The sequence below is a fragment of the Pipra filicauda genome, unplaced genomic scaffold, assembly GCF_003945595.2.
Source record: "Pipra filicauda isolate LSUMZ 115617 unplaced genomic scaffold, ASM394559v2 scaffold145_size1923396_pilon, whole genome shotgun sequence".
NCBI classification, from domain to species: domain Eukaryota; kingdom Metazoa; phylum Chordata; class Aves; order Passeriformes; family Pipridae; genus Pipra; species Pipra filicauda.
The window spans coordinates 1,822,472-1,847,091 of NW_024103940.1; the positions used below are offsets into that span (position 1 = coordinate 1,822,472).

Below are 24,620 nucleotides of genomic sequence, written 5' to 3' on the forward strand. Positions count from 1 at the left end.
AGGTATAATAAAGCTTGCAAAAAGACAACCTATCTCTGTATTACTATTTGATGCTGAAAACCTACACTGACAGATGAATGAGAAATTTTAGTATTCTATCATTTCAACATTAATGTACTTTCAGAACTTTAATGTTTAGTTTTGTTACATATGCAGCTTTTTGAGAAAAAATACAAAATTCCTCACAGGAAGTGGTAAAATTAATTTAATTATAAATATAACTGAGAAAAAACTCCTCACATTTTAAAAAAATATGTCTGTACTTAGGTTATTCTTACATATTCCTTATGTTCCTCCTCTCCTTTCATATCTAATTATTACATAGTCAAATAGGGTTTTTCTTTTGCTCTTTATTATTTATTCTCCCTAGACCACACCAGTAATCATTGACTGCTGACTTTTACCTGTCTCTAGAAGGATGACGGTCTTTCTGAACATATAAACTCTTTCAGCATTAAAATAATTTTTGTTACTCCACTTGGAATTCCCTAAATGGTCAACAATATGTAGGTAAAACTGCCTATAAGAAAATATAAAAAGGAATCTATTTGCTGTAGGTGTGTAGGAAAAGGTGCTGCAGAAAGAAAAATGTCATGCTGCAGTTCTAAGGTGTGTTAAATGATCGTTCTTTGTTCCTTTGGATGATCTTAAACTTGCTTCTTCCTCAAAGGAGGAGTTAAAAATGAAGATTGCTCATATCAGTGCCTTTTCTAGGTCTGTGAGCTCTTTTGTGGGATGTCTAATACATTAACACCAACTGCTTTCATGCTATATTTTGTGTGCACTTTCATCCAAAACATCAACAAAAAGTACTGCAAGCCTGATTTTACAGCACCTCAATGAACATCTGGTCCCAAAGGAATTAATCTAGATTACTTTATCCTGAAAATTTATACCTGGTGACAATTTTACCACCAGAGATAAATAACTGGATTAAAATTTTACTGAGTAGAAGTTATGATTTCCAAAGATACCCAAACCAAACCAGAAAACCCCCAAACTGACTCCCTCCAACCCAAAAAGCAACACTGGTACCACACACACCCCATCTCCAGCCCCCACAACATTTTATATGACAAGATATCATTAACAAAACAAGCAAACATCCTATCCAACATTAATTGTTTACAACTTAAGGAAATAACAAATTTGATGGGATAACGTGGGGAATAGGGCCTGGAAAAAAACAGACCTTTGCAGAGAACAGAGCAACTCATTAGAGGAGTGAGCTGTAACTCCAAAAACTGCCATTTCAACTGCTGTGACAGGTAGCAGTCAATGAGATGCTGCGGTCACAGTTTTTACCTTATAATGTATGTTTGGCTGTTGTTCTGTTGGTGTTGGGTTATAAAAGGGGCTACAACCCCAATAAACCTGTCTCAGCTTCACCCCTGAGTCCATGCCTCAATACACCACAAAATGGCACCCAATGTGAGGCATGAAAGAAAGTAGCTGTTTCTCTGGTGGTGTAGCTCAGCTGAACACAAGAAAAAAGTGCTGAAAGGAAGCAACGAAAAAGAGCTCTTAATTATCTTACGCTGGACGATAAGGTAAGCAGCTGAGAATGAAATGGGAACTCCTTTAATTAAACAGCAAGAAGCTGTATTGCAAGCCCTTGCTGAAATCCTTAAAAAATATGGGAAAACAGTAAAGGAAGAAAGTTTAGAACATCTCTTGTTGTGGACACCAAAAGCCAATCCCATGTTAAATAACAAACTTTGGGCAACCTCTTTATTAACAACATGGAGAGTAGCTTTTAAGACTCTGCAAGCTCATGCCAGCTCTGGAGAGGAGCTGCAGAAGCAGAAGGAGCAGTGGAAGCCTGGAAAGGAGTATTAGGCAAGCATGGTATTGGAAACTGCAACGATAATGGTTGCCTTCTGCCAGAATTCTGTGCAGAGTAGCAGCTCACCATCACCAACACAATCTTTCAGCAGAAAAATAGTCTGAAGACAACCTGGATGCATCCTAGATCCAAGCATTGGCACCTCATCGATTATGTCTTGGTGCGACAGAGAGATGTTTGCGATGGTCATCATACCTGCGTGATGCCCAGTGCAGAATGCCAAACAGACTTGTGCGCTGTAAACTTAACTTCAACCTTAAGTTCAAACCAAAAAGGGGTGGTATTCCAAGAAGGAGACTCCAAGTTAACGGTCTTCAATCAGCTACAAGGAGAGACAGCTTTCAGGCAAACCTTCAAATTAGGCTCAAAGATCATTCCATAGATTCCTCTCCTGAAACACTTTGGCAATATATTCAAATAGCATCCTGCAGTCCTCTGAAGAATCCTTAGGGTTCTCCTTCAAGAAGAACAAGGACTGGTTTGATGAAAACAATCAAGAGATCCAGGAATAGCTGAGGAAGAAGAGAACTGCTCACCAAGCACACCTTGCACTGCCATCCTGCCATGTAAGAAAAGCAGCAAGCTCCAACAAAAACTTTGTGACATCCAGAACAAGTGGTAGCTCAATCTAGCTGAAAAAACTCAATTATTCGCAGATACAGGTGATCACAGAGGATTCTATGAGGCCTCGAAAACAGCATACGGGCCTACCTACCAGGTCCAAAGCCCTCTACTCAGCACAGATGGTCGGTGCTTCGCACACATAAAATCTCCATTCTGAATCGTTGGTCTGAACACTTTCAGACTCTTTTCAGTACTAGCCATGTAATGCAAGACTCAGCAATTCAGTGCATTACACAGCAACCAGTGAAGAATGAATTGGACATTGTCCCTACTATGAGAGAAACTCTTAAGGCCATACAGCAGGTGAAAACTGGCAAGGCAGCTGGAGTTGATCGAATTCCACCTTAAGTCTGGAAACATGGGGGCCATGCAGTCCATACTAAATTTCACGAGTTTGTGGTGCGCTGTTGGAAACTAGGTGAACTACCATCTGACCTACGTGATGCAGTCATCATCATCTTGTATAAGAAGAAAGGTATTAAATCAGACTGTTCAAATTACCATGGTATTACTCTGCTCTCCATTGCTGGCAAAATCCTGGCAAGAATACTTTTGAACAGACTGATACCCACTATAGCAGAAGGAATTCTACCTGAAAGCCAATGTGGTTTCAGAGCCAACAGGAGTACCACAGACATGGTATTTGTTCTCAGACAACTGCAAGAGAAGTGCAGGGAACAGAACAAAGGTCTCTATGTAACCTTTGTTGATCTCACCAAGGCTTTCAAAACTGTGAGCAGAAAAGGTCTATGGCAGATTTTGGAATGTTTAGGATGTCCCCCCAAGTTCCTTAAAATGATCATCTTACATATTTCTAACAGGCACACTGTGACCAGCAAAACAAAGAAAACCCAACAACACCCCCCCCCAACTCCGCTTCCAAAAAAAAAGAAAAAAAAAAGGTGGGGAGGAGGGAAAAGAAGCAAGCAGCTGACCGCAGCGAAGCTCAGATAACGTTGCAGTTTTTAACAACTACTTCAAGTCTTTCTTTAAATAAGTGATGTTGTCTTATAATGTAAACCAATTCGAGAGTATTTGTAGCAGTTTTTCAAAAACAATTACAAGTTTTCCCTAGTAATGCCTATTTGCTTTGAGAACAGGGAATGTATGTATTATCTCCAACCCATAGAAATGTCATAATTTGCAGTTAGTCAAACTTTAATGCTAAACATTAAGATCTACTTCTTCCTTGTTGTTTAATAACAAATTCACATTTTTGTTCTTTATTATTAATTTAGAAATCTCCACACACAGAAGGCACTCAAAAGGCGAATATTCCTCGAGGGGGATATTCGGGGCTGAACCCCCACACAGGTTCCCAAAGTTATCACAGCTGGAATAGATAACTTTGGTCCCCAAGATGAAAGACTCTTGGGTAAACCACTCACTCATATACCCCATAGCCTTAAGCTATATAAGGGGTATACGCGGTGGAACGGTCTCCTGACACAACCAAGGACTAGCCTAGTTGATTAGGATGCGTCAGTAACCAGGGTTGAGGCCGCCCTAACTGGCTCGGGTTGAGCACCCACATATGCTCGGGTTGGAAGTCTCCCTAACAGGCTCGGGTAGAGTCACCCAAACAGACTCAAGTAAAATTTAATTTGGAGATTTCTCTTTTTATAATAGGAACATAAATTTTAAAGTTACCTGATTTCCCAAGTTCAATAAAAATCGTCTTTCTCATTTTTATATCAACTTTTACCCCAGGTTCAACTAAAAAATCTTCATTGTTAAATCCCATGAAAATTACAAATGTTGTCTTTATTAAAAATAAGAAAGGGTGAGATGCCGGGGTTTGGAAGTTGTTAACTCACTTGTCTACCATTGGTTTCTGTGTTGCCATAGTTATTATATTGTCTCCTTGCATTGGCTAGCCAAATGGCCATTCCCCTCTTTGGCCCAGTAGCCCTTATAAGCTGCGGGAAATTTGAATAAAGTCTCTTCTCCGCTGCTGGATTCCCTGCGTGCTACGTGGTCTCTGTCTCCTGGCTTAAGTACCTCCGCTGCCTGTCCCTGCCACGAGAGACGGGCGGCGGGGGGGTGATTCCAGCCCTGAAAACCTTCACGGAGCGGCCGGCAGTGACCCCCCAGAAACCCCTCGAACTGCAACACTTAAAATGATCATCTTACTTCATGAGGATCAGCGCGGCCAAGTCAGTTATGGCAACGCACTTTCTGAGCCCTTTCTAATAACCAATGGTGGGAAACAAGGCTGTGTTCTTGCCCCAACCCTATTCACAATCTTTTTCAGCAGGATGCTCCAAAGGGCCATGGCAGACCTCGATGAAGAAGATGGTATTTACATTCAATATTGTACCGATGGAAACCTATTCAACCTAAGACGACTGAAGGCCCAGACTAAGAGCTTAAGTCATCTTGTCCGGGAGCTGCTTTATGTTGATGACGCCGCCCTTGTCGCCCACACAGAAGTAGCTCCGCAGCGTTTAACATCCTGCTTTGCTGAGGCTACTGAGCTCTTTGGGCTGGAAGTCAGCTTAAAGAAGACAGAAGTTCTCTATCAACCTGCACCTCAGGAAGTCTTCCATCATCCCCATATCACCATTGGCCAATCAGAGCGCAAATCAGTCCAGCAGTTTAATTACCTAGGTAGCCTCATCTCCTTGGATGGTAAAAATGATGGCGAGATAGACAACAGGTTAGCAAAGGCATATAGTGCCTTCGGAAGAGTTTGGCAAAATAAACACCTGAAGAAAAGTACAAAGATCAGTGTTTACAGAGCCATTGTGCTGTCTACTCTTTTATATGGATCCGAATCATGGGTCATTTACCGACACCACCTGCATCTCCTAGAACGCTTCCATCAACGCTGCCTCCGTACAATCCTAAACATCCACTGGTCAGATTATGTGACCAATACATCTGTTCTAGAACAAACAGCAGTCACAAGTATTGAGGCCATGTTGCTGAGAACACAGCTGTGTTGGGCAGGGCACGTCTCCAGAATGAAGGACCACCGCCTCCCTAAGATCTTGCTTTATGGTGAACTTGCCACCGGCTGCCACAAGAGAGGAGCCCCAAAGAGAAGATACAAGGACTCCCTGAAACAACATCTCAGCCTTGGCCATGTTGATCAACATAACTGGTCTACTCTGGCCTCAAATCGGGAGGCCTGGAGACACACCATCTATAACACTGCTGATGCTTTTGAGAAAACACACAGGATCACTCTCGAGGAGAAAAGACAACACTGAAAGAATCGTGTCTTGCTGATACCATCCAAGGAGTCTTTCTGCTGTGCCTTTTGTAACCGGATTTGTCTATCTCGCATTGGCCTCTTTAGTCACCAGCGCACTTGTAGCAAATGTGGGTAGAGTCCTTCCCAAATCTTCGTTCGCGAAGTCCAGCCACGATGATGACTACATGTATTGAAATGTTTACGATGTTTACAATTGAACAAGTTTTCTTAAAAAATAATAAAAAAGGGGGATTTGTGGGAAACAGGGCCTGGAAAAAACCCAGATCATGGCAGAGAACAGAGTAACTCATTACAGGAGTGAGCTGTAACTCCAAAACCTGCCGTTTCAACTGCCGTGACAGCTAGCAGCCAATCAGATGCTGCAGTCACAGTTTTTACCTTATAAGGTATGTTTGTCTGTTGGTGTTGGGTTATAAAAGGGGCTACGACCCCAACAAACTTGTCTCAGCTTCACCCCCGAGTCTGTGCCTCAATACACCACAGGATGACAGTGATTTTTCACATCTAAAGCTGCATGAAGTTAACACAATAGATATAAGTGAAAGGGCACAGAAAAGGGAAAAATTTGTTGCACCAAAATTGTAATTGACATAAAAATTGACATGTTATCAGATAGAAGAATCCATATAAGCAAGACTTCATACCTGCCTCAGCTGAGAGAAAACTCAAAAACTGTAGGTCAAACATCAAGATGATCTAAGGTTTGTATTACAGTTTACCAAAATCAATCTTTTCTCAAACTTTAAAGCCAATTTAAAAACTAATTTTAAAAGTAAACAATTAAGTTTTTAAACAGCAGATTTTTAGACAAGAATGGTATTTATATTTAGTTTTAGCTTTGTATCTCTCCCTTTACACAACTACCTGTTCTTCAAAGGAAAGATTTTAAACTTTGTCATTCCTGACTCATGATCCAAAAGATACTAGTACTTTTTTCTTTTCTCTCCTTCGGTAAAAACTTGCATGGCAAAGGACTGGAGCAGAAAATACAAGTCTACCAGACTTTTCATTCAAGAGTGTAAAATTCACCAAAGCCTAAAAACCTGTAAGTTTGAGCCCAACGTATGTTTAACACTAGTGCTATTAAGATAGAAGAGAGCCACTGTAAACACAGTAAGTGAGAGCAGGAGATCTGACAAGGTTGAGATGGAGTGCAATTGTTCCAAGCAGACTGGCTGGAACCAGATCGAGGAAGGTGAGTACAATAAAGTAGGAAATGTGTAATTATGTAAATAAAGGCTTCACGAAATACCCTTACATTTCAACACGGATCTAAACAACCTGATCAAATTAGCAGGGAACATTCTTTCTCATTAATTAATACAGTGGTGCCACCACTTTGATTTTCTTCCCAGATAACTAAGATGCTTTTTGTGAATGCCACGAGATGTTTTAAATAGCTCTGTACTGCACAAAAATTTTGGACGTTCTACATGTAGTCTGAAGCTCGTTCACAAAAGGGCTCATAGCAACCTAACTCTCAGGTATATAAAGAAACAATGAGAACCCTCTCCAACAAGGAACTTCAATATTTTGAAGTTCAGTCCAGAAGTATTTCATTTATACAGCTGACTTACAGACAGAGATCTACACTCCTAATTAAATGCCTGCATAGCCTATAAAATATATGGAAATATCTGGCACATTGGAATGGAACTGCAGTGTAGTGTCAGAAGCAGCACCTGGAGAAGCAGGAACTAAAACTAGTTCATTCCTTTTCAGCACAAGCATTCAAAAGGTATCTGGAAAATATGTCCATCAAATACCTCACCTGTGGATTTCAAGTTGCTTTGGAATGAATTCCACCTTTCTATTGACACATAGGTTAAACAGTTACACTGGCATTATGATTCCCATGTATCTTAGGTAAAAGCCTGAATTCCATTTGCTCTGTAACCTCAAGTATTTCAAAACCTATGCTTCCCTGTGTCCCAGAAAAGTGCTCCAAGTCCCACACTCTAGGTTTTCCAGTTCCCAAAAGAAAAGACTTACTGGCTAGAGGAAATCAAAATATAATCTAGTTTGGAAGATATTTTAACAATGTACGATGTGACTTGGGGGGAACTTCATTTGTAAAGATGACTTTCTTTTATAATCCACATAAGTATTTTCAGAAACAGCTGTATGTACCTTGCAAAGAAGTGAGTGAACTGAAAACCATGGCCCAGGTGACTAAGATGTAATGACTTCTAGTTATTACAATAGATTAAACATTCCTGAATGTTTAAGTGTTCTAAGTATGAATAACTGATGTGTTCAAAATGGTTTAGGAAGTTGTTTAAAAAAAATATTGTTACTTTCTCTTCACAAATACAATGGCAGAGCAACCAACTAAACAGTGATATGATAACTTCAAAGATTATTCAGGCATACAGGTTTACCAAGGGCATTCTAAAATGAGATTAGAGTGATAATGGAGCACAGAAACAGCAGATTCAGTATAACAGTTCTTCAAAATCTCAAGGTGATCACAGTATTTGGTCTCTAATCCACAGCAAATACAATAACAACTTCCATTTTTATTTTATTTTTAAATAAAAAATAAAACGTATCATTATTATGAAATATAATAGCCAACTGTCAATTCTATTTGGACTAAAAACTCAATTGTTTGGCTTTATTAAGGAAAAGGTTACAAAATGTGCTTTTACAGTGACTCCACAGGAATATCCTAAGAACAAATGTAAAACCATTAACTATACTGAAAGCATAAGGATCAGAACAATTCTAGAATCAGTGACTAGATCCCTGTCCAACAGAATTTGTCTTTCAGTCCCTGCTACCTACCACCCTTCTGAATAAGCCTCACGACCTAAAGATGACCTTGCATATCTTGGTGTAGGATCTTGTTTCTTTTATGTTGAGAGAGGTCTTGTTGCATAACATACAACTTTGTTGTTAATTCATTACACATTAGCTGTTGCTTATAAGCACATTATCTGATGTCTGTGGAAATATGTGTACACATAGTGTCCTTTTACTCAGTTATCAAAGAATCTCTCGCTCTCCAGTATTCTTCCCCACACACTAAATCTGTATTTGTTAGTTCTCTGAGCTTTTTATTCACTATACACTGGAGAGATGTTCTTCCTAGCTTCATTTCTTCTATCTTCTATCCTGTGTTTTTGAGGGGCTGATTTCTAACAGCAACTTCCTGAAACTGCAGCAAGATCACAATCTGCCCTGACAGACTAGCAGAGGTCACATTTGGGGGCAAGCAGAGGGAGGACAGATGGACACAGGATGGAACACACAAAAAAACCCCAAACCAAAACAAACTGTTCAAGACAATAAAGTTTTGGAAAATGTATTCACGCTAACATGAACTTGATTTTGGACAGGAAGAGGAGCAGAAACATTTAAAGCCTTCTACCAGAAGTGGAAACAAAACAAGGCTTGCTCAGGGGAAACAGCAGAGTGCAAACAGATCAGGACACTGATTGCTTGACATTTTCATATGCATGCAGGCGAAACATTAAACCAGCCTTCAGTTCCGAGCATTTTATTACCCTCAAATTCTTAAGGCAAGCTGTGAATGTTCCAAGTATTAAGAACTAAAAGAAAATTATCGAGTATCTCTAAATGTAATTAAGCTTCTCAAAAAACAGCCTCAATAAGACTAAAAAAAAAAGTTCTAAGGGGAACTACTGCAAAGTGAGGAAGGAACTGCAGGTGCACATAGCTGTGCGGGAACACAGGGTACTCTGCTAATAGCACTACGCCTCGCTGAAACAACTGAGTCAGCAGAATTTCTATTTATATGCTCTCTTCCTACAATAGTCACAGTCAAGGCAGGAAACTCAGCAGTCCTGCTTCAAGGGAGAAACTGGTGTGCTTGAGAAAGGATCAGCAGTATGGTGTAAGGTAATTCTACCTTTTAAGCTAATACAGGAGTCAAAATCCATTGGTAGAAAACAATTAGTTCTTGATGAAAGTCATTGAGATGGAGCTTTTGTGCCTTCTCTATGTCTCTTTGTTTCCAAAATAAGACACAGCCTCATTCAGAAACCTATTTGGTACACAAGTATCCAAGTAATTCGTAGTAAGCCCATTTTGTCTTCCCTAGGTCTGCATGTGGAAATGGCTCAGATCCTACACCAGTTTTCCTTTCGTGAGGCTGATATTCATGATGCTACTTAAGACACGTTTACTAGTGGGATTTTATTTTAGGTAGCTGAGGAATGAATACTGTCTGTGTGTTCACCAAAACAGAGTAATTCTTGGACCTGTTTGCTTAAGCTCTCTTACAATACAAAGTTGTTCTCATGTCAAATGGCTACTTTCTGTCATAGTCAAATTCCACAACTAGCCAAACCATTACTGAGGAATTCCTTCTGATTTCATGTTCTTAAGAAATTATCTCATTTCCAAAACTCATATTAAATGTAGTATCACTGGTATATAAACAAGATAACAAGACTTAACACTCCACTGGAAAAAAAAAAAAACAACAAACTGTTTCCCCAAATGAGTGGAAATATGCAATGAAAAAAATATGTAAAGTTTCTAAAAGATCAATGTGCTTAATTCTAAAAAAGCATGGCGTTACACCTAAAACAAACAATTGGCTCTTTAGGTATATAATCACTGACACAAAAAAGCTCATCAACAGCATTAGTCTGAGACTATAAATTTACTTTCTAGTCTACAGGTAACAATAAGCAAGCATCTATACTTATGTCCCATGTAGTTTTAATATCACAGAATATGCTGAGTTGTAAGGGACCATGTCCAGCCCTTAGCCCTGCACAGGACCATCCCCAGGAGTCACACCATGTGTCTGAGAGTATCATCCAAAAGCTTTTTGAACTCTGTCAGGCTTGGTGCTGTGACCACTTCCCTGGGGAGCCTGTTCCAGTGCCCAACCACCCTCCTGGATGAAGAACCTTTTTCTAATATCCACCCTAAACCTCCCCTGACAACTATGATCATTAAATGGATGCAAATTGTTACCGTTTTATCCCTGAGTCGTTCTCCATGGATAAGAAAATCAGCACAGCTATTCTCTTCCTGGGGAATGACTTTGAAGACTGTGACACAGCTTAGTCCACCCCCTCCAAGTGGTAACCATCCACCACTTGAGTCATCCCGGGTCATCACCACAGCTCGCACTCGTGCATAACTATTACTGAAAGAGATGCAAAAGAAGAAATTAGTTTTTCAAAAACAGAAACCAGCAAAGTCTAGTTAAAAACAAAACAAAACAACAAACCCATAACCAAGGTCACAATAATTAACACTGTCTTTCCACAACTGTCATCCTAGAAGAAACCCATAGACCACACTCTAAAAAATGTTCCTCTGTACTTTTATGACTTCATTAGGACTTTTTGGAGCTCACATGTAATTTCTTGTAAAGAAACTTAACCAGAGAATATAGTTCCCAAGTCAAAACTGATATCCTTCTAAAAACTTCACAGTCAGTAATCTAGCTAGAGGGTCAGGAAGAGAGTAAGAATCAACTCCCGATTTATTTTAGACTAATCATGAAGCCAGTCAGTCACCATGAAATTGCACAGAAAAGAGAACAAGAAAGCAGAAAGAGGTCAGGCCTTCTGTCACTGAAATCTAAACACGAACAGGCTTCTAGCCAGAAAACCCTGCTTCCCTTCATCCATCCCTCCTCCCCACACACATAACCTGTCCTTTGCAAGGGTAGGTCAGGACACACACATTGTGGGGTTCAACAACAGAACCAGTTACAGATACTTAAAATCACTATTTGCAGTATCTACTAGCTGGTTCTCTCCTGTAGTGAAAGCATTTCACAACTGAACAGCTTTTTCCCATCATTTAACATTTTTATAAAATACACAAATGATGATCATGTCATTACTTAGGAGCCAAATCGCTTTTTCAGAAAGGAAAAAGAGGTTTTGGTGATCTCTCTCTCCTTTTATTTCTTCCTTTTAAATTAAATGACAAGTTTTAATTTTGATTATGAATTTGCCAGTATATCAGTTGGAAAACCCCATGGTTTACCAAGGATGTTATAAGATCCTATATTCGAAGTATGGTTTACTGCATGAATGTAACAGTTGATGAATGAATATTCAAACACCTTAAATATGATTCATGTTATCTTTTGCAACATATTCTGGATTGAGGGTTTAAGTACTTATGCCAGCTGGCATTAGTGATGTCAAATTTAAGGGCTGAAAAGGAAATATTAGAAGAGGACAAAGTTATTCCTTCTGTACAAAATTACTTGTGATAAAACCATTCACCAAGCTACTGTACTTTTAAAAGATCACTGCTTTATTTTTTTCCCCCAACTATACTAAAATAACCAAGGTAGGCTTTTTTGTGTAATTAATATATTACATTCTCACACACACATATGATTCACACATATGATTCATTTGTGTGTGTGTGTATATATATATATGTATATAAAAAGGAATTCTGCTGCAAGCATCTAAGCTTAAATACATAATGGTTTGCAAAATAAAACAAGATTATAAATCTTTAGCTTACAGGCAGCTGAATTTGTTAATAGATTTTGTTTGCCCCCTCCAAGCAAATCCCAGCCCCCTCCTCTCTCTAAAAATCACAGTTAAAATGACAGTTCAGTCAGTGTTTCTCACCATTTCTGTACCAACTTACTTCAGTAACTACTCAAACACAGCAGACAAATATCATGAAGAAAAATCCAATCCTTCTTTGTATGCATCTATCGCATTCTAATATCGGCAAACAAAAAATGGCTACATCTTGATGCTTAATACTGTTACTGAAAGTTGAATCATTCATTCATTGGTCTCTATCACCCTATTCACTCCAATACAGGTACAAATTGTAGTTGTACACTTCAGACACAGGTAGTCTTTCGTCTCATTTCTCTCAGAAGAGCCTCTTCTGACAGAAACTGAGGACACCGGGACTTTTCTCTGAAAAAGTAAGAAACAGGATGCACCAACTGGTTAAGCCTACACACTGGTTTTGCTATTGTCCATTTAAGTGAAACACAAATTTAGCTCTGAAGTTATTAATTCTATAAATTTGGTTGTAAATCTGAATATTAGAGCTTTCTTTTGTATATCAACAGACTGCAGCAAGAGTTCAGTTAAACATTATTTAGGGATATCACAGAACTTAGGCTACATAAGAAAACTTAAACTATAACATATTAATTTTTCCTAAAATGAAACTTTACACTCCACATTAATTTTCTTTCCAAGAATTGCTAAGAAGATGTAAAGATGGAGGTTTCTTTATCATACCCTGTCAGTGTTGGGGTTTTCCCCCCCTCCCTATACTGAGATGTCTAGTCTAATTAACAATCTTGTGTTTTGCTTCCCATATATTCCAAGTGGTTTTAAACATTTATGCTTTCAAATATTTTGGAAATGGCTACCAAATCCACTGTATTAGTGCAAGAGCCAAAATAAAATTCCCCAACAGGTAATATTTAATGAATAACCTCTTAAATTGAAATAGTTTTTCCATACAACCTCCCTGTAAATTAAATAGATAAATTCATTACTTTACTTGCAACAATGCCAAAGACTACAAAGAGATTTTTTAGTTTTTTAGTTTCTGTTGGTGGCTGGTTTTTAACATTATTTTTTATATTTGAATGGAACTCACAATTGGTAACAAATGCTATTTTTAGTGACAATACAACTGGTTTGCAATTAGCCAAAATGCAGTGGCAGGACTTACAAATGATTTCCATTTCCAAAATCCTCTGTAAACAAAACAGCATCTGCCCGTCTCGCTACTGGTGTCACCAAAAGCACTCAGATGTCTTTTATCTGTAAGTACTATAACCCCACCTACTCCTGGGAACTTCAGAACAAATTGCTAAACTGCTGGTCTAGCTTAGCTGTAGGAAAAAGGGCAGACAAGGCTCCAGTGTTTTGCTAACACAGTCTAACGTTTTTACTTCCTCCTGCATGTTTAGTAGCTCTATCAGGAATACCTGAACAAAAGAAAAACCAAAAAAACAGGGCAATCAGTTGAGCATTGCTCTTATGAAGCCTTTTACCGGAGCTACCACGAACATGAGAAATGGAGCATGAAGAGCAGCATGCAACTGCAGGCCCAAATCTAGTGTACTGCAGCCAGCTTTTCCTGAGACTCCCTGATTTTGCTTGTGGTCACTTGCTCTTGAGGCAGAGCAAGGTTTACAGGAAATGGTATTCTGGCCATAGGAGTATGCTGCTTCCCAAAAGTCAGTGCTGAGCACCAGCGAAAAGTGGGGACAAGAATGTTGTCCAAGATCAGTTCCTAACAACGAAGGAAACAGATCTCTCTCATGTCTGAATGCCTCAGGTAAGGATGTAAGAGTACAGTATTCTTCTGTGATTACAGGAAGTTATAAATCGAGATAAAGAAGAAAAAAAAAAAAAAGGTTATCTACAGTGTTTTTCCCCCTAGTAGTTAAGACTTACTGAACAGTACAGCATACATTTGAATGCTAAACCTATTAAAACTTAAATAAGGCAATTTGAAGATAGCATACATATAGATAATATGTGTATAATATTGTATATATATTGTATATATCTTATAAATGAAAATCCACTCCTTGCCTGCCATCAAGTTGCAAATTTTTTTTTTTAGTACTGTAAAGTTCCTATCGTTACCATCAAGAAACCTGGATGTGCAAGTGGAATTCTAAACTGAACCCTAGGAGAAAATGACGCTCTTAGATTTGGTAAAAATATGGTTTCTTTCAAAGCTGGAAAGCAGGTTTGCAGAAAAGGACCTCAACTTTCATACGGATACCAAGCTGAACATAAGCCAAAAACATGCCCTGGGGACAAAGGAGGCCAACAATATCCCAGCTGCATTAGAAGTGTTGCCAGCAGGTCTCAGGAGGTGATCCCGCCCCTCTTCTCAGCACTAGTGAGGCCAGATCTGGAGAGCTGTGTCCAGTGTTGGGCTCCCAAATAATGAAAAACATGGAGCTCCTGGAGTGGGTCCAGCAGAGTGCAACAAAAATGATTAAGGGACTGAAGCATCTGTCATATGAGGGAAAGCTGAGGGAGCTGGGGCTGCTCAGCCTCAAGAAGAAAAGACTCGTGGGTATCTTATCAGTGTATACAAATACCTGAAGGGAGGGTGCAAAGAGGATGGAGACAGGCTCTTTTCAGAGGTGCCCAGTCAGAGGACCAGAGGCAACGGGCACAAACTGAAACACAGGAGGTTCCATTTGAACATCAGCAACCACTTTTTCACTGTGAGGATGCCTGAGCACTGGCCAGGTTATCCAGAGAAGTTGTGGTGTCTCCATACTTGGAGAGTTTCAAAAGACATCTGGACACAGTCCTGGGTAATCTGCTTTAGGATGCCCTTCCTTGAGCAGGTGTGGACAACATGAACTCCAGAGGTGCCTTCCAAGTTCAATTATTCTTTTTTTAAAAAATTTAATATCATATTTCAAAGCACAGCAATTTCAATAATACAATTTCATAAAGATAACCAATATGGGTTAATTTATGAGAATTCATGATACTTCGAAGCAAGAGTTGTCACTGCGCACAACTGCTATTTAAACACTTCTGACAAGGGGAAAAAAAAAAGGTGTTCTGAAAAATCGTGACACACTCTGCTATGAGATTACACTATCTTTGCTGGCATGCAAGTAACAGCTCCAGGCTGATCTGCAAATGTGAAACGGTCATGGATCAAGGTTCTCTACCTTTGACTGGCACTTTACACACGTACTTTAACCCTTCCAACTTCTGGTGCAATATCCTTCTGTGTTTGTAGCCTTACCCAAAGAGCATACATGAATCACACTTGGCTTTTTATGGTTCTTATTATCCAAAAAGCTAAGCAGAAGATTTTATGATTCTCAGCTAGAGAAGTGCTCAGGAGTACATAATACCAAACCATTTAGCTAAAGTCTGTTTTACTTGCAGATAGCCTTTTTTGAGTATTGACTCAATTTAGAAAAACAAAATAATGTCACCGGTATCACATGAGTGTATCGGTGCACCGCTGATGTTATAAACCCCTTGTTACTAAAGGTTTAGAGAATGAGTGCCACCAGCACAAAACATTAATGACTTGGCTAAAGCAAAAGAGATGCAAATATAACACAAGTACTAAAGAAGACATATTTTACATCAAGAAAACATATGACAGCGCATATTTTTTAACAAAGAGGAAATTGCTGTAATAGCAGGTACATGAGGCTCTGCCTAACGTGACTATTACCTTTCTCCTCTCAAAATTATCCCAGCAAATCAGAGTATACACCAAACTCTTACACTGGTAGAACTCAAAACTTGGCAGATTTTCTCCTTTAAGAAAAGAGGCAAAAGGTACTCTTCAGAGTAAACAGCAACCATACATGGCCACTATGCCTAGAAAGTTTATTTCTGTGAGGAGTTTAGCAAGCAAAGACATGTATTTCCAGGGAGAATTACATACAAGTGCTGTTACATTTAGGATATTGGTACCTACACTGATTTACTGAAGAGCTTTGGATTTTGCCAAAAAACCTGAATGAAGCACTACTGCTCAAACAAAAAAAAAAAACCCAAAAACGAAAATAACAACAACAACAAAAAAAATCTTACAGGAACCTGAACTACCAAGCAAAATGGCTTGAAACCAAAATCATAAAAGGGAAAAGCTACATGGGAAACTGTATTACATAAGGAGGGGATAACTGGTATCCTGAAAGAGGCCTGAAGTACATGATTACAATTATTATTTAGCAGAAGAGGCTTATTAAAGAAGGGATTAGACAGTGTACCTACAATTCAAAAGGGAAAATGAGATACAAATGAACAAGTGTCCAGAACAGGAAACTGTCAAAACAGTATATTGCTCTCATGAAGTATTCTCTTGGACACAATATCAGAATTAAAAAAAAAAATAATTAAAAAATAGGAATGGAGTTCTAATGCTCCTGTTTTAATACAGACAATTTAAGATTTGTGACCATGTAAAGTAATCAATGTTGCAAGGAAGAATGGCTACTGCTGTAAGCACTTTTGCAAAGCACAAGAGCACATGAAGAATGGAGAAGCTGTTAAGATGATCTGAAAACCATCAAAATTACATACAAAGTAGGTATTTGACATTTCTGTGAACAACATTTTAGCTCTGCTCCCCGGCATCTTTTCTTGTTTAATAATTGTAGCTAGTTTCTGTTAGTTCTGTATGTTATCGATGAGCGCGTGTTAAATGAAGTAATATTTTAGCAGACTAAAGATGACAACGCATATTTGGATTCCATCTCTTTTAAAGAAACTGCAGTTTTCCGAATAGAATGGATTCTGTAACACCATCTGGTGTTACAGAAAATGGCATCTGATATAAAATACAAAATCAAATAAAAAACCCAAACAAACTTATTTTTCTTTCTACCCTTCCCCACAGAAGTTAAAAAGAATCAAAGTAACATTTAAAGATTGGTCTACAGGTTTTGGACATGTATAGCAGAACTACATAAATAGTATACTTCCCACAGCTGCTTGCTTTACAACAGAGGACTGCTGATATGAAGGACTCCTGGATTAAATTCCATCCAATTTTAGACAGATAACTTATACATAATTTGAGTGGTCAGATCCTGGTACTCCTGTGCCCCCCAAGTTTAATGGGCTTCCTCCAGGAAACCCTGATTTTGTCTCATTTTTAAAAGCTGACAGCCATAACTTTCTTACCAAGCTCTTGGGTACTGATGCCATGTATTAATTTTGATTTGCTTACCATGGAAACACATAGACAAAGATGAAAGAGAGCCCACAAATAAAACAAGAGAAAGAGGTTAAAAGGCTTAGGATTTTTTTTCTTTTAGATAAGTTAACATTTCTTTCCAACCTTGCAAAAACAAAGAATGTCTAAATAATCCACGGAAGACGAGCTTTTCATTTTCTCCAGTTCTTCAGCAAACTTAAGACAAGCACAAGTCTGCAGCCTAAGGCAGATTCCACTGCAACTAAGACAACTTGACACTTCCAGTAAATGTCGTCAGACAACATCCATCCAGCTTAGAAAGAATTTTTTTTAAATGAAGCTTACAGATTCAGTTGTGCTTTTTATTTTCCTGGGAACAGCAGTGATTACTACACTTTAGAATAACAAATTATGGAAAGTTTTTCAGGTAATAGTTGTATCTGAACAGGTCAGAATTCTCTCTTCTCTCAGAGACATTTTCCTCCAGCCTTACATGCTCACAAAGTCCAAGTATCAAGTATGCAAGTACAATTAGATTCCCCTCATAGTCAAAGCCATTGGTCATCTAGTCATTGAGATTACAGATGGCAGCACTGGAGACCCCATTAACAGGAGATGCGAACACATTAATCAGCAAGTCATTCTGTAATAAAGTTCTTGACCACTAAGACAAGATGACGGTAACTAACACATTCCTTAGCTACTCTAAAGTAGGACAGGCTGTACTGAATGTTTTATTTTCAAACAAGCATCTGTGTATTTCTGTGTATTTTCAAACAAGCATCTGTATTCTATTTCACTGCTTGTTGTATTTAGGAATAGTACCTCACAAATTTCCAGAAAGCTATTATTTTCCTCCTAACACACCTAAGAATTTATTTAGCAAAAATAAAGGACAAACCTGTTATACTTTATCTAACACACCAGAAAACATTGTCATGGATTTTTCTATTTACTATGTCTGAATTTGTCAGTTTATCCTGGATGATACACTCTTTGGGACAGGGACCATCAGTAATGAGCGTAATTCAATAAAGACCCGAGTGCACGTTGGTATACAGAGCTTAGATGGTGGCTGCTACATACTCTTGATATTTTGGCAATACATTATGGAAGAAATAATCACCAGGCCCATTGAGCTTACTCACCTAAAACAACACTTGATATCAGGCAGGAAAGCACAAAATTTAAATTTATTCTTAGCACATTAAAAGAAATTTATGAAAGGTCCAGATCATTCCTGGCAGGCATTTCTCACTCAGCCTGCACAGAAAAGGAACAGAATCTGGAACCAAATAAAGCATATCCACACTTATAAAAATAATCTTCCTTTAACAGCCTTACTGAGCTGTGAGATTGCTAATGAATGTTGTATACAAACAACATTCATGTATTTTAAAACGATGTGAATTGAAACTGTAGTATCATTCATTGATATTGTTAAATCTAAAGCTTGTCTCAACAGTTACACTGACCTGGTTTTTTAAGGACTTTAACCAGCCAATATGAAAGCATTTTAAAGTAAATTATATTCTAAGAAAATCCTAGTGCCAAATTCCCCCTTTTAACACAGTAAGAAAACAGTAAACATCCAAAAGGATGTTCTGAATGCACGAACAGACAAATCATGTGTCTGCACTAACAAAACAAAAAGACTACAAGCGAAACTGCAAAATGCTTAACAAATAACACCAAAATCAGAGTAACAAAGGAAGTCTGAACGAGCCTTAAGAAAAATAAGCTCATAAACCTACAAATGTATTCTAAAGGTGTATCTTCACTGACCAAAAGGAAGCTATTATTCCCTAGCTATGCAGCGCCACACTTTGTGGTTTGAGTCAGTCTTTTCTATAGTTTTAACAAACCATGAATATTTGGGAGAGAGGAAATAAACTGAAACAGACAAGTGAAAAACAAATGCAAAGATTTCTATTACAATAATCCATCAAACGAGAAGAAACAAAAGATTAATAAGATTATACAAAATGTTTTGATGGTAGGGTTTTAATATTTGCCATATGTCAGCATGAATAATGTGACTTATACAGTCAATATATAATTGTATGATCTATGTTTGATAATCTCAGTAATAATTAGCAGCCTAACAAGCAGTCTTAAGCATAGAAACAGGTGATTCACAAGGCCTAGAGTCAGAACATATGGATACTAATAGTGTATTAAAAAACGGTAGAGCTAAGCCTTTGTTTACTACATTCCCCACGGCAACTACTACTACAGTAATACTTTTCACAAGTTTCTGCAAAAAACTGCATGTAATTAATACATGGGTCATGCATGAACATAACACAGAGCGAAATAGCACACTAAAAGGCCTCTCAGTTCAAAATGAAGATTATTTAAGTTCTATTATTTGCTTCTATTCCAGAAGAGAAGTTTAGAAAATTGTAACCAGCTGCAAAGAAAAAGAATAAAAAGTACACATGCATTCCCCCTCCCCACCAAATATGTAATAGACCAAAATAAGAACACATTCACACTTTATAAACGATAGCTAGTCATGAGAACACATACAATAATCACTGAACCTCTCACTCTACTCAGCAACTGAAAAGGGATCCACCAAATACAGCTTCCTTGTTTTCGCAACAACACAATCTTAAACAAGGGGTTACAGCAGGGAGATAATGAGATAATTTAGTGTTATAATTATGTCTCGTTGTTTCCTGTTTGGACTTTTAAAACCATTAATACCATCAGAAGAGCAACAGCCTTAAACTGATGGAGGGCAAGTTTAGGTTAGACATTAGGGAGAAGTTCTTTACTAGGAGGGTGGTGAGGCACTGGAACAGGTTGCCCAGAAAAGTGGTGAATGGTCCATCCCTGGAAGTGTTCAAGGCCAGCTTGAATGGCGCTTTGAGCCCTGGTCTAGTGGAAGATGTCCCTGCCCATGGCAGGGGGCTGGAACTAGATGATCTCTGACGTCCCTTCTAATACAAATAATTCCATGATCCTGTGATAAATTATGGGTTTAGGGTGGAACTTCACCACAAGAAAGTTCTGAAAAGGGAGACTGGAGACAGCTAAGTTGAACTGCTCAAAATATATTAAAGTACCAAGAATCCAAGTCAAACATGATGCAAGCTCAAAATGGTTTTTAGACAGTAGAATCCAAGTCAGAGTGAAAGAAAGGTCTTTTAGCTTCAGTCAACCTATGAGACAAAAATGTCATGAAGGAACAACTCTACAGGTTGTTTTTTTTTTTTTTTTTGGTGCAGCTCTGACATCTATGTTGCACAGCTTTACCGAACAAAAATGAATGCTATCCACCGTAAAAATGTTTTAAATGGTATTTGCCATTTCTATTACACAAAATAGTACATAATAAAATACCTAGACTAAAGTACGAAATTGAAAAATCTTACTAAGTTGGTGTGATATACATTAAGCCATTCCAGAAATGTTTGTGTTCGTGTATTTAACAGCACTGGAAATGAATCCTGACTGCATAACTGAAGAAACAGAACCAGAAAAACAAATATCTCTGCTTACAGAGACAGAGGAGGCCATTACATATTCAATAAATATAAGCAGAAATTAAACTGGTAGAATGAACAAACGAGTGTAGATGGAGAAGGTAAAACTTAAGAAACTTAATTAGGCTGTTTCGTTTGTACTTTGTGTTTTATTATACACTTTTTCTCTTATTCCAGCAACAGAAGGATCTTCTCTACTCATATTCCAAGCACAGGGTCTACTACTAAAACAGTGAGAACTATAAATAATTTTCCCTTTTTATAAATAGCAATGAATTTTGAGTACTCTTATCTGCAAGGATACTGTTCAAGTAATCGAAATAAGCGAGGAGAAGTTGTTAACTGTTTTATTAGCTGAAGAAAAGCAATCAGCATTTTATTATACATCCTGAAAAGCAAGGTCAAAAGACCAAGAGCATATTACAAGTAACTGCTTTAGTGGTGCTAACAGACAATCTCTAATTTTTCAGCCAAATTTTTCCCTATTTAGGAATTTAAGCCTCAAGTACCAGCTGTATCATAGAAGTCCATCTGACAGAATTCTGTAGACTTTGTTCAAAGCCCAACATTGGGAATGCATTCATCACATATGAGCTTTACATATAGGAGGTACAGTAGTGTTTTTCAGGACTCTACTTCTTTAATTTGGTCATTCAGATATCAAAAAGTTGTGCTGGGAAAGAAGAAAAAAACATTCTCTAATCATGCAGTAATTCCGAGACAGAATTCATTTGCCTGTGATTTTAATAATACTGTGAGGAATGGATAGAAGACTTTTTTAGTTCTTAATAATCGTAATAATAAAAGTGACTATTTGAGTTAAAGAATTCTAGCACTGTCACTCTGCAATTTTAGCTCACCCTTGTTTTCTTAAGCCTTGTGTTGACTGGGAAGTGTTGTGTGACCAGTACTCAACACAACCGTCTAGCTGAGGCAGTTTCATAAAAGACTAAGTTAAAAAGTGATATTGACTATTCCACATAAAAAGCCGATTAAAAGAACCAAACCAAAACCAACAACAAAAAACCCCCACAAACCCAAGCCAAAAAGCAGCTGACAGTTGTTTCTTTAGGAAGCACAAAAAAGAAGAGATTGCCTAAGAATTATGTAAGGGGAAGAAGAGGGAGCTAAAAATGCCAGAACTCAAGTAACAAAAGTGAAGTAATAGATGTTTCAAAAGTCAGTGACATGAAAAGACTGGGGGGGAAATATAGCTTGCATAAATTCTTCCCTACCAAGTAAATAACATCACGGGGAAAAAAAAGAAAAAGGAAGAAAAAGATAAGGAAAAAAACCCAATAAAATAAAATAAGGGATGCAGAAGGAATAGGAAAGTGAGAAGAAGTAGCATCTCCTTTTCCCAAACAAGCAGCAGACACATGAGAAAAAACTGGGTGCCCTTCATCAATGAGATTCATAATCACAATGCATATCACTGTTTAACATGCAATTCTTATGCTATGGCTTTCTATAATACACTGATTTTTTTCCAGAATTAAAAGGGCAGCATAAAATCCTGTAGCTAAATTTAAACTTGAAAAAAATCTGTTACCCTGGTTCTTAATAAAAATAAGTAAAATAAAAAATAGAAATTTTTCATTTTTAACTGATTAAGTAATTTCCAGCAAATACAAGTTATTGTATTACAATCAATATCATATTAACAGTTTTAAATAACACAGGTGGAAAACTGCTAAGTATCAAGGAGTGGAAAGAAAGGTTCTAAGAAGCATTTCCATAGTGAGTACGCAGAGACAGCTGAAAACACACAGCAATCAGATTTCTTTTAATCTTTCCTGTAACTACTTTCTGCAGTCTGATCTCAGGAGGTCCTTTAACACAGACTGGAGAGAGAATACAAAACTACTGACAGTTCTACACTATCTTCTACTAACAAATCCAAGGCAACTTGCATACCTGCACTACAATTACTGTTATAAGCACTTCAATCTGGCACTGTTGCCAGAATCACCCTTCATCCTTCTCTTGCCCTGATAATTTATTCCTACCGTGCACTTTCTCCACTGCTTCTGCAGCTTTGCAGTGATCAACACTGGGAAAGCTCATGTGAATCCAGAAGAAAGGGTAACTTCGATCCAGAACAATTATACAACCCTAATCAGTAAATTACTGATTTTGTCACAAGGCCATCCTGTAACTGCTCAAAGTGGTTCTGCAGATATGATATTTCAACACAAGTTCCAGAGCAGTGACTGAACACGTGTATGAGTGTTTGCTTCACTATCAGCAGCTGCTGCAGCCAAACTCATTCACGTAAGTCTGTATGGATCAGAAAAAGAAGGGGTCAGTCACGTTACAGGCCAGTTGGAGCCTGCCTGCTTATCTACATTATATATGTATTTTGAGATTAAGACACAACTAACAATACAAACCCTCAGAATTTAAGTCACAAAGTTTGGCACAATTGACCTTTTTCTGCAGTATCGACATAACTTAGGTCTTAAATTTTCCTCTTTTTTTGGCTTCATATGTGTGGAATTACGAAGACAAACCATGTGAAAAGGTTATGAACAGTTTTCCTCCTAAGAAATGTACATTTTCTTTCTCAGAATTCTTACTGTGAGAGGTTTTGGAGCTCTTTGTATTTAGTAAAGCCCAGTTTATAGGCTAACAAAAACATTTTGTTAGAATTTCCTTATGTAATTACTGAATATACAAAGGAAAAGCACTCTTGATTCCAGAAGATGCAAGGGGATTAACTCTGGTAGCACAAAAAAATAGGTATCTTGAACAATGCAAAAAGTTTATCTCACAATGTGGTGAGAGAAACTACAATTTTCAAGAAATACAACCAAAAACACATCACAAGATGTGAATCAATTATAAGCACATATAACCCACATGTAACTTTCAATTTTCCTACCATTAATCCATGTAAAAGCTAGTATTTTCAGTCTAGAGACAAAAGAAACATGCACTATCTTGCTGCTTAAAACATTGATACAGCATATCTGGCCAAACTTTCATACACATAAACCGATAATTTTACAAAAAATTAACACTAAAGATTGTAGTTCCACTATATGAATTTAGAAGCCTGAATACAAACTGCAATAAGACTCAGGAAGGGTTAAGCATACTCAGTCTAGATCTCTTCACTGAAAAAGAATTATAGCAGCTCCTATTTGGAAGTTTAATATATACCAAACAAATGTGATTTGCCTGAAGTGATTCATCACTTCATCTTCATTGATGCACAGTCACCAATATTCAAGGAAATATCACCCAGAAAAAAGCTTTAAAATAAAAAAGTAGCCTTTAAAAACAACCTAGAAAAATTCACTTGGCAACTGAACCTTTTCTGCTACAAACCATTTATTCATATTAAAGAATAACAAAAACTGCAGAAGTGACTATACTGTTAATTGACTACTTGTAAGGGAAACTCTTTAAATTTAAATTGAGACTCGTCAATTTACTGGTACAACACATTTTCCAAATTGCAGTACTACTGGCATCATGAACCACTGTTGCTTGTTACCACTTTTTTTCCTCAGTTTGTGCGCTTTCATTATTATGCCAAGCACATAAGGGAGAGGAAATACAAATCTCCCCTCTACAAAAGAGGAAGAAGAAAAAACCCACAAAATGTGAAAACTCTACAAGTTTTGCAGCTATTCATCTTTAATAAGGATCACTATTTACAGAAAGTTATTCAGTATTTGTTGAGAATGCAAGGAAATACAAAATCCATGAATTTCAAGCTTTAAACACTGGATTCCAGTATACTGGCATTCAGAAGAAAACCAGCTTCCAGATTACACTCATGTAA

The 24,620-nt window shown here is 37.8% G+C and overlaps 1 protein-coding gene and 1 long non-coding RNA gene across 2 annotated transcripts in view; one reads left to right on the plus strand and one right to left on the minus strand.

The window, feature by feature from the left end:
• Window positions 1-24,620, minus strand: part of SPRED1 (sprouty related EVH1 domain containing 1) — a 64,840-nt gene that overhangs the window by 20,467 nt on the left and 19,753 nt on the right. The window contains exon 2 of the mRNA XM_027716922.2: window positions 10,644-10,818. Within this exon, the coding sequence (XP_027572723.1) occupies window positions 10,644-10,818 (175 nt within the window). The remainder of the gene's footprint in view (window positions 1-10,643; window positions 10,819-24,620) is intronic.
• On the plus strand, window positions 10,539-16,876 carry LOC113985812. The gene is made up of 2 exons (XR_003539955.2): window positions 10,539-13,967; window positions 14,259-16,876. It is a non-coding gene; the product is annotated as an uncharacterized LOC113985812 (long non-coding RNA).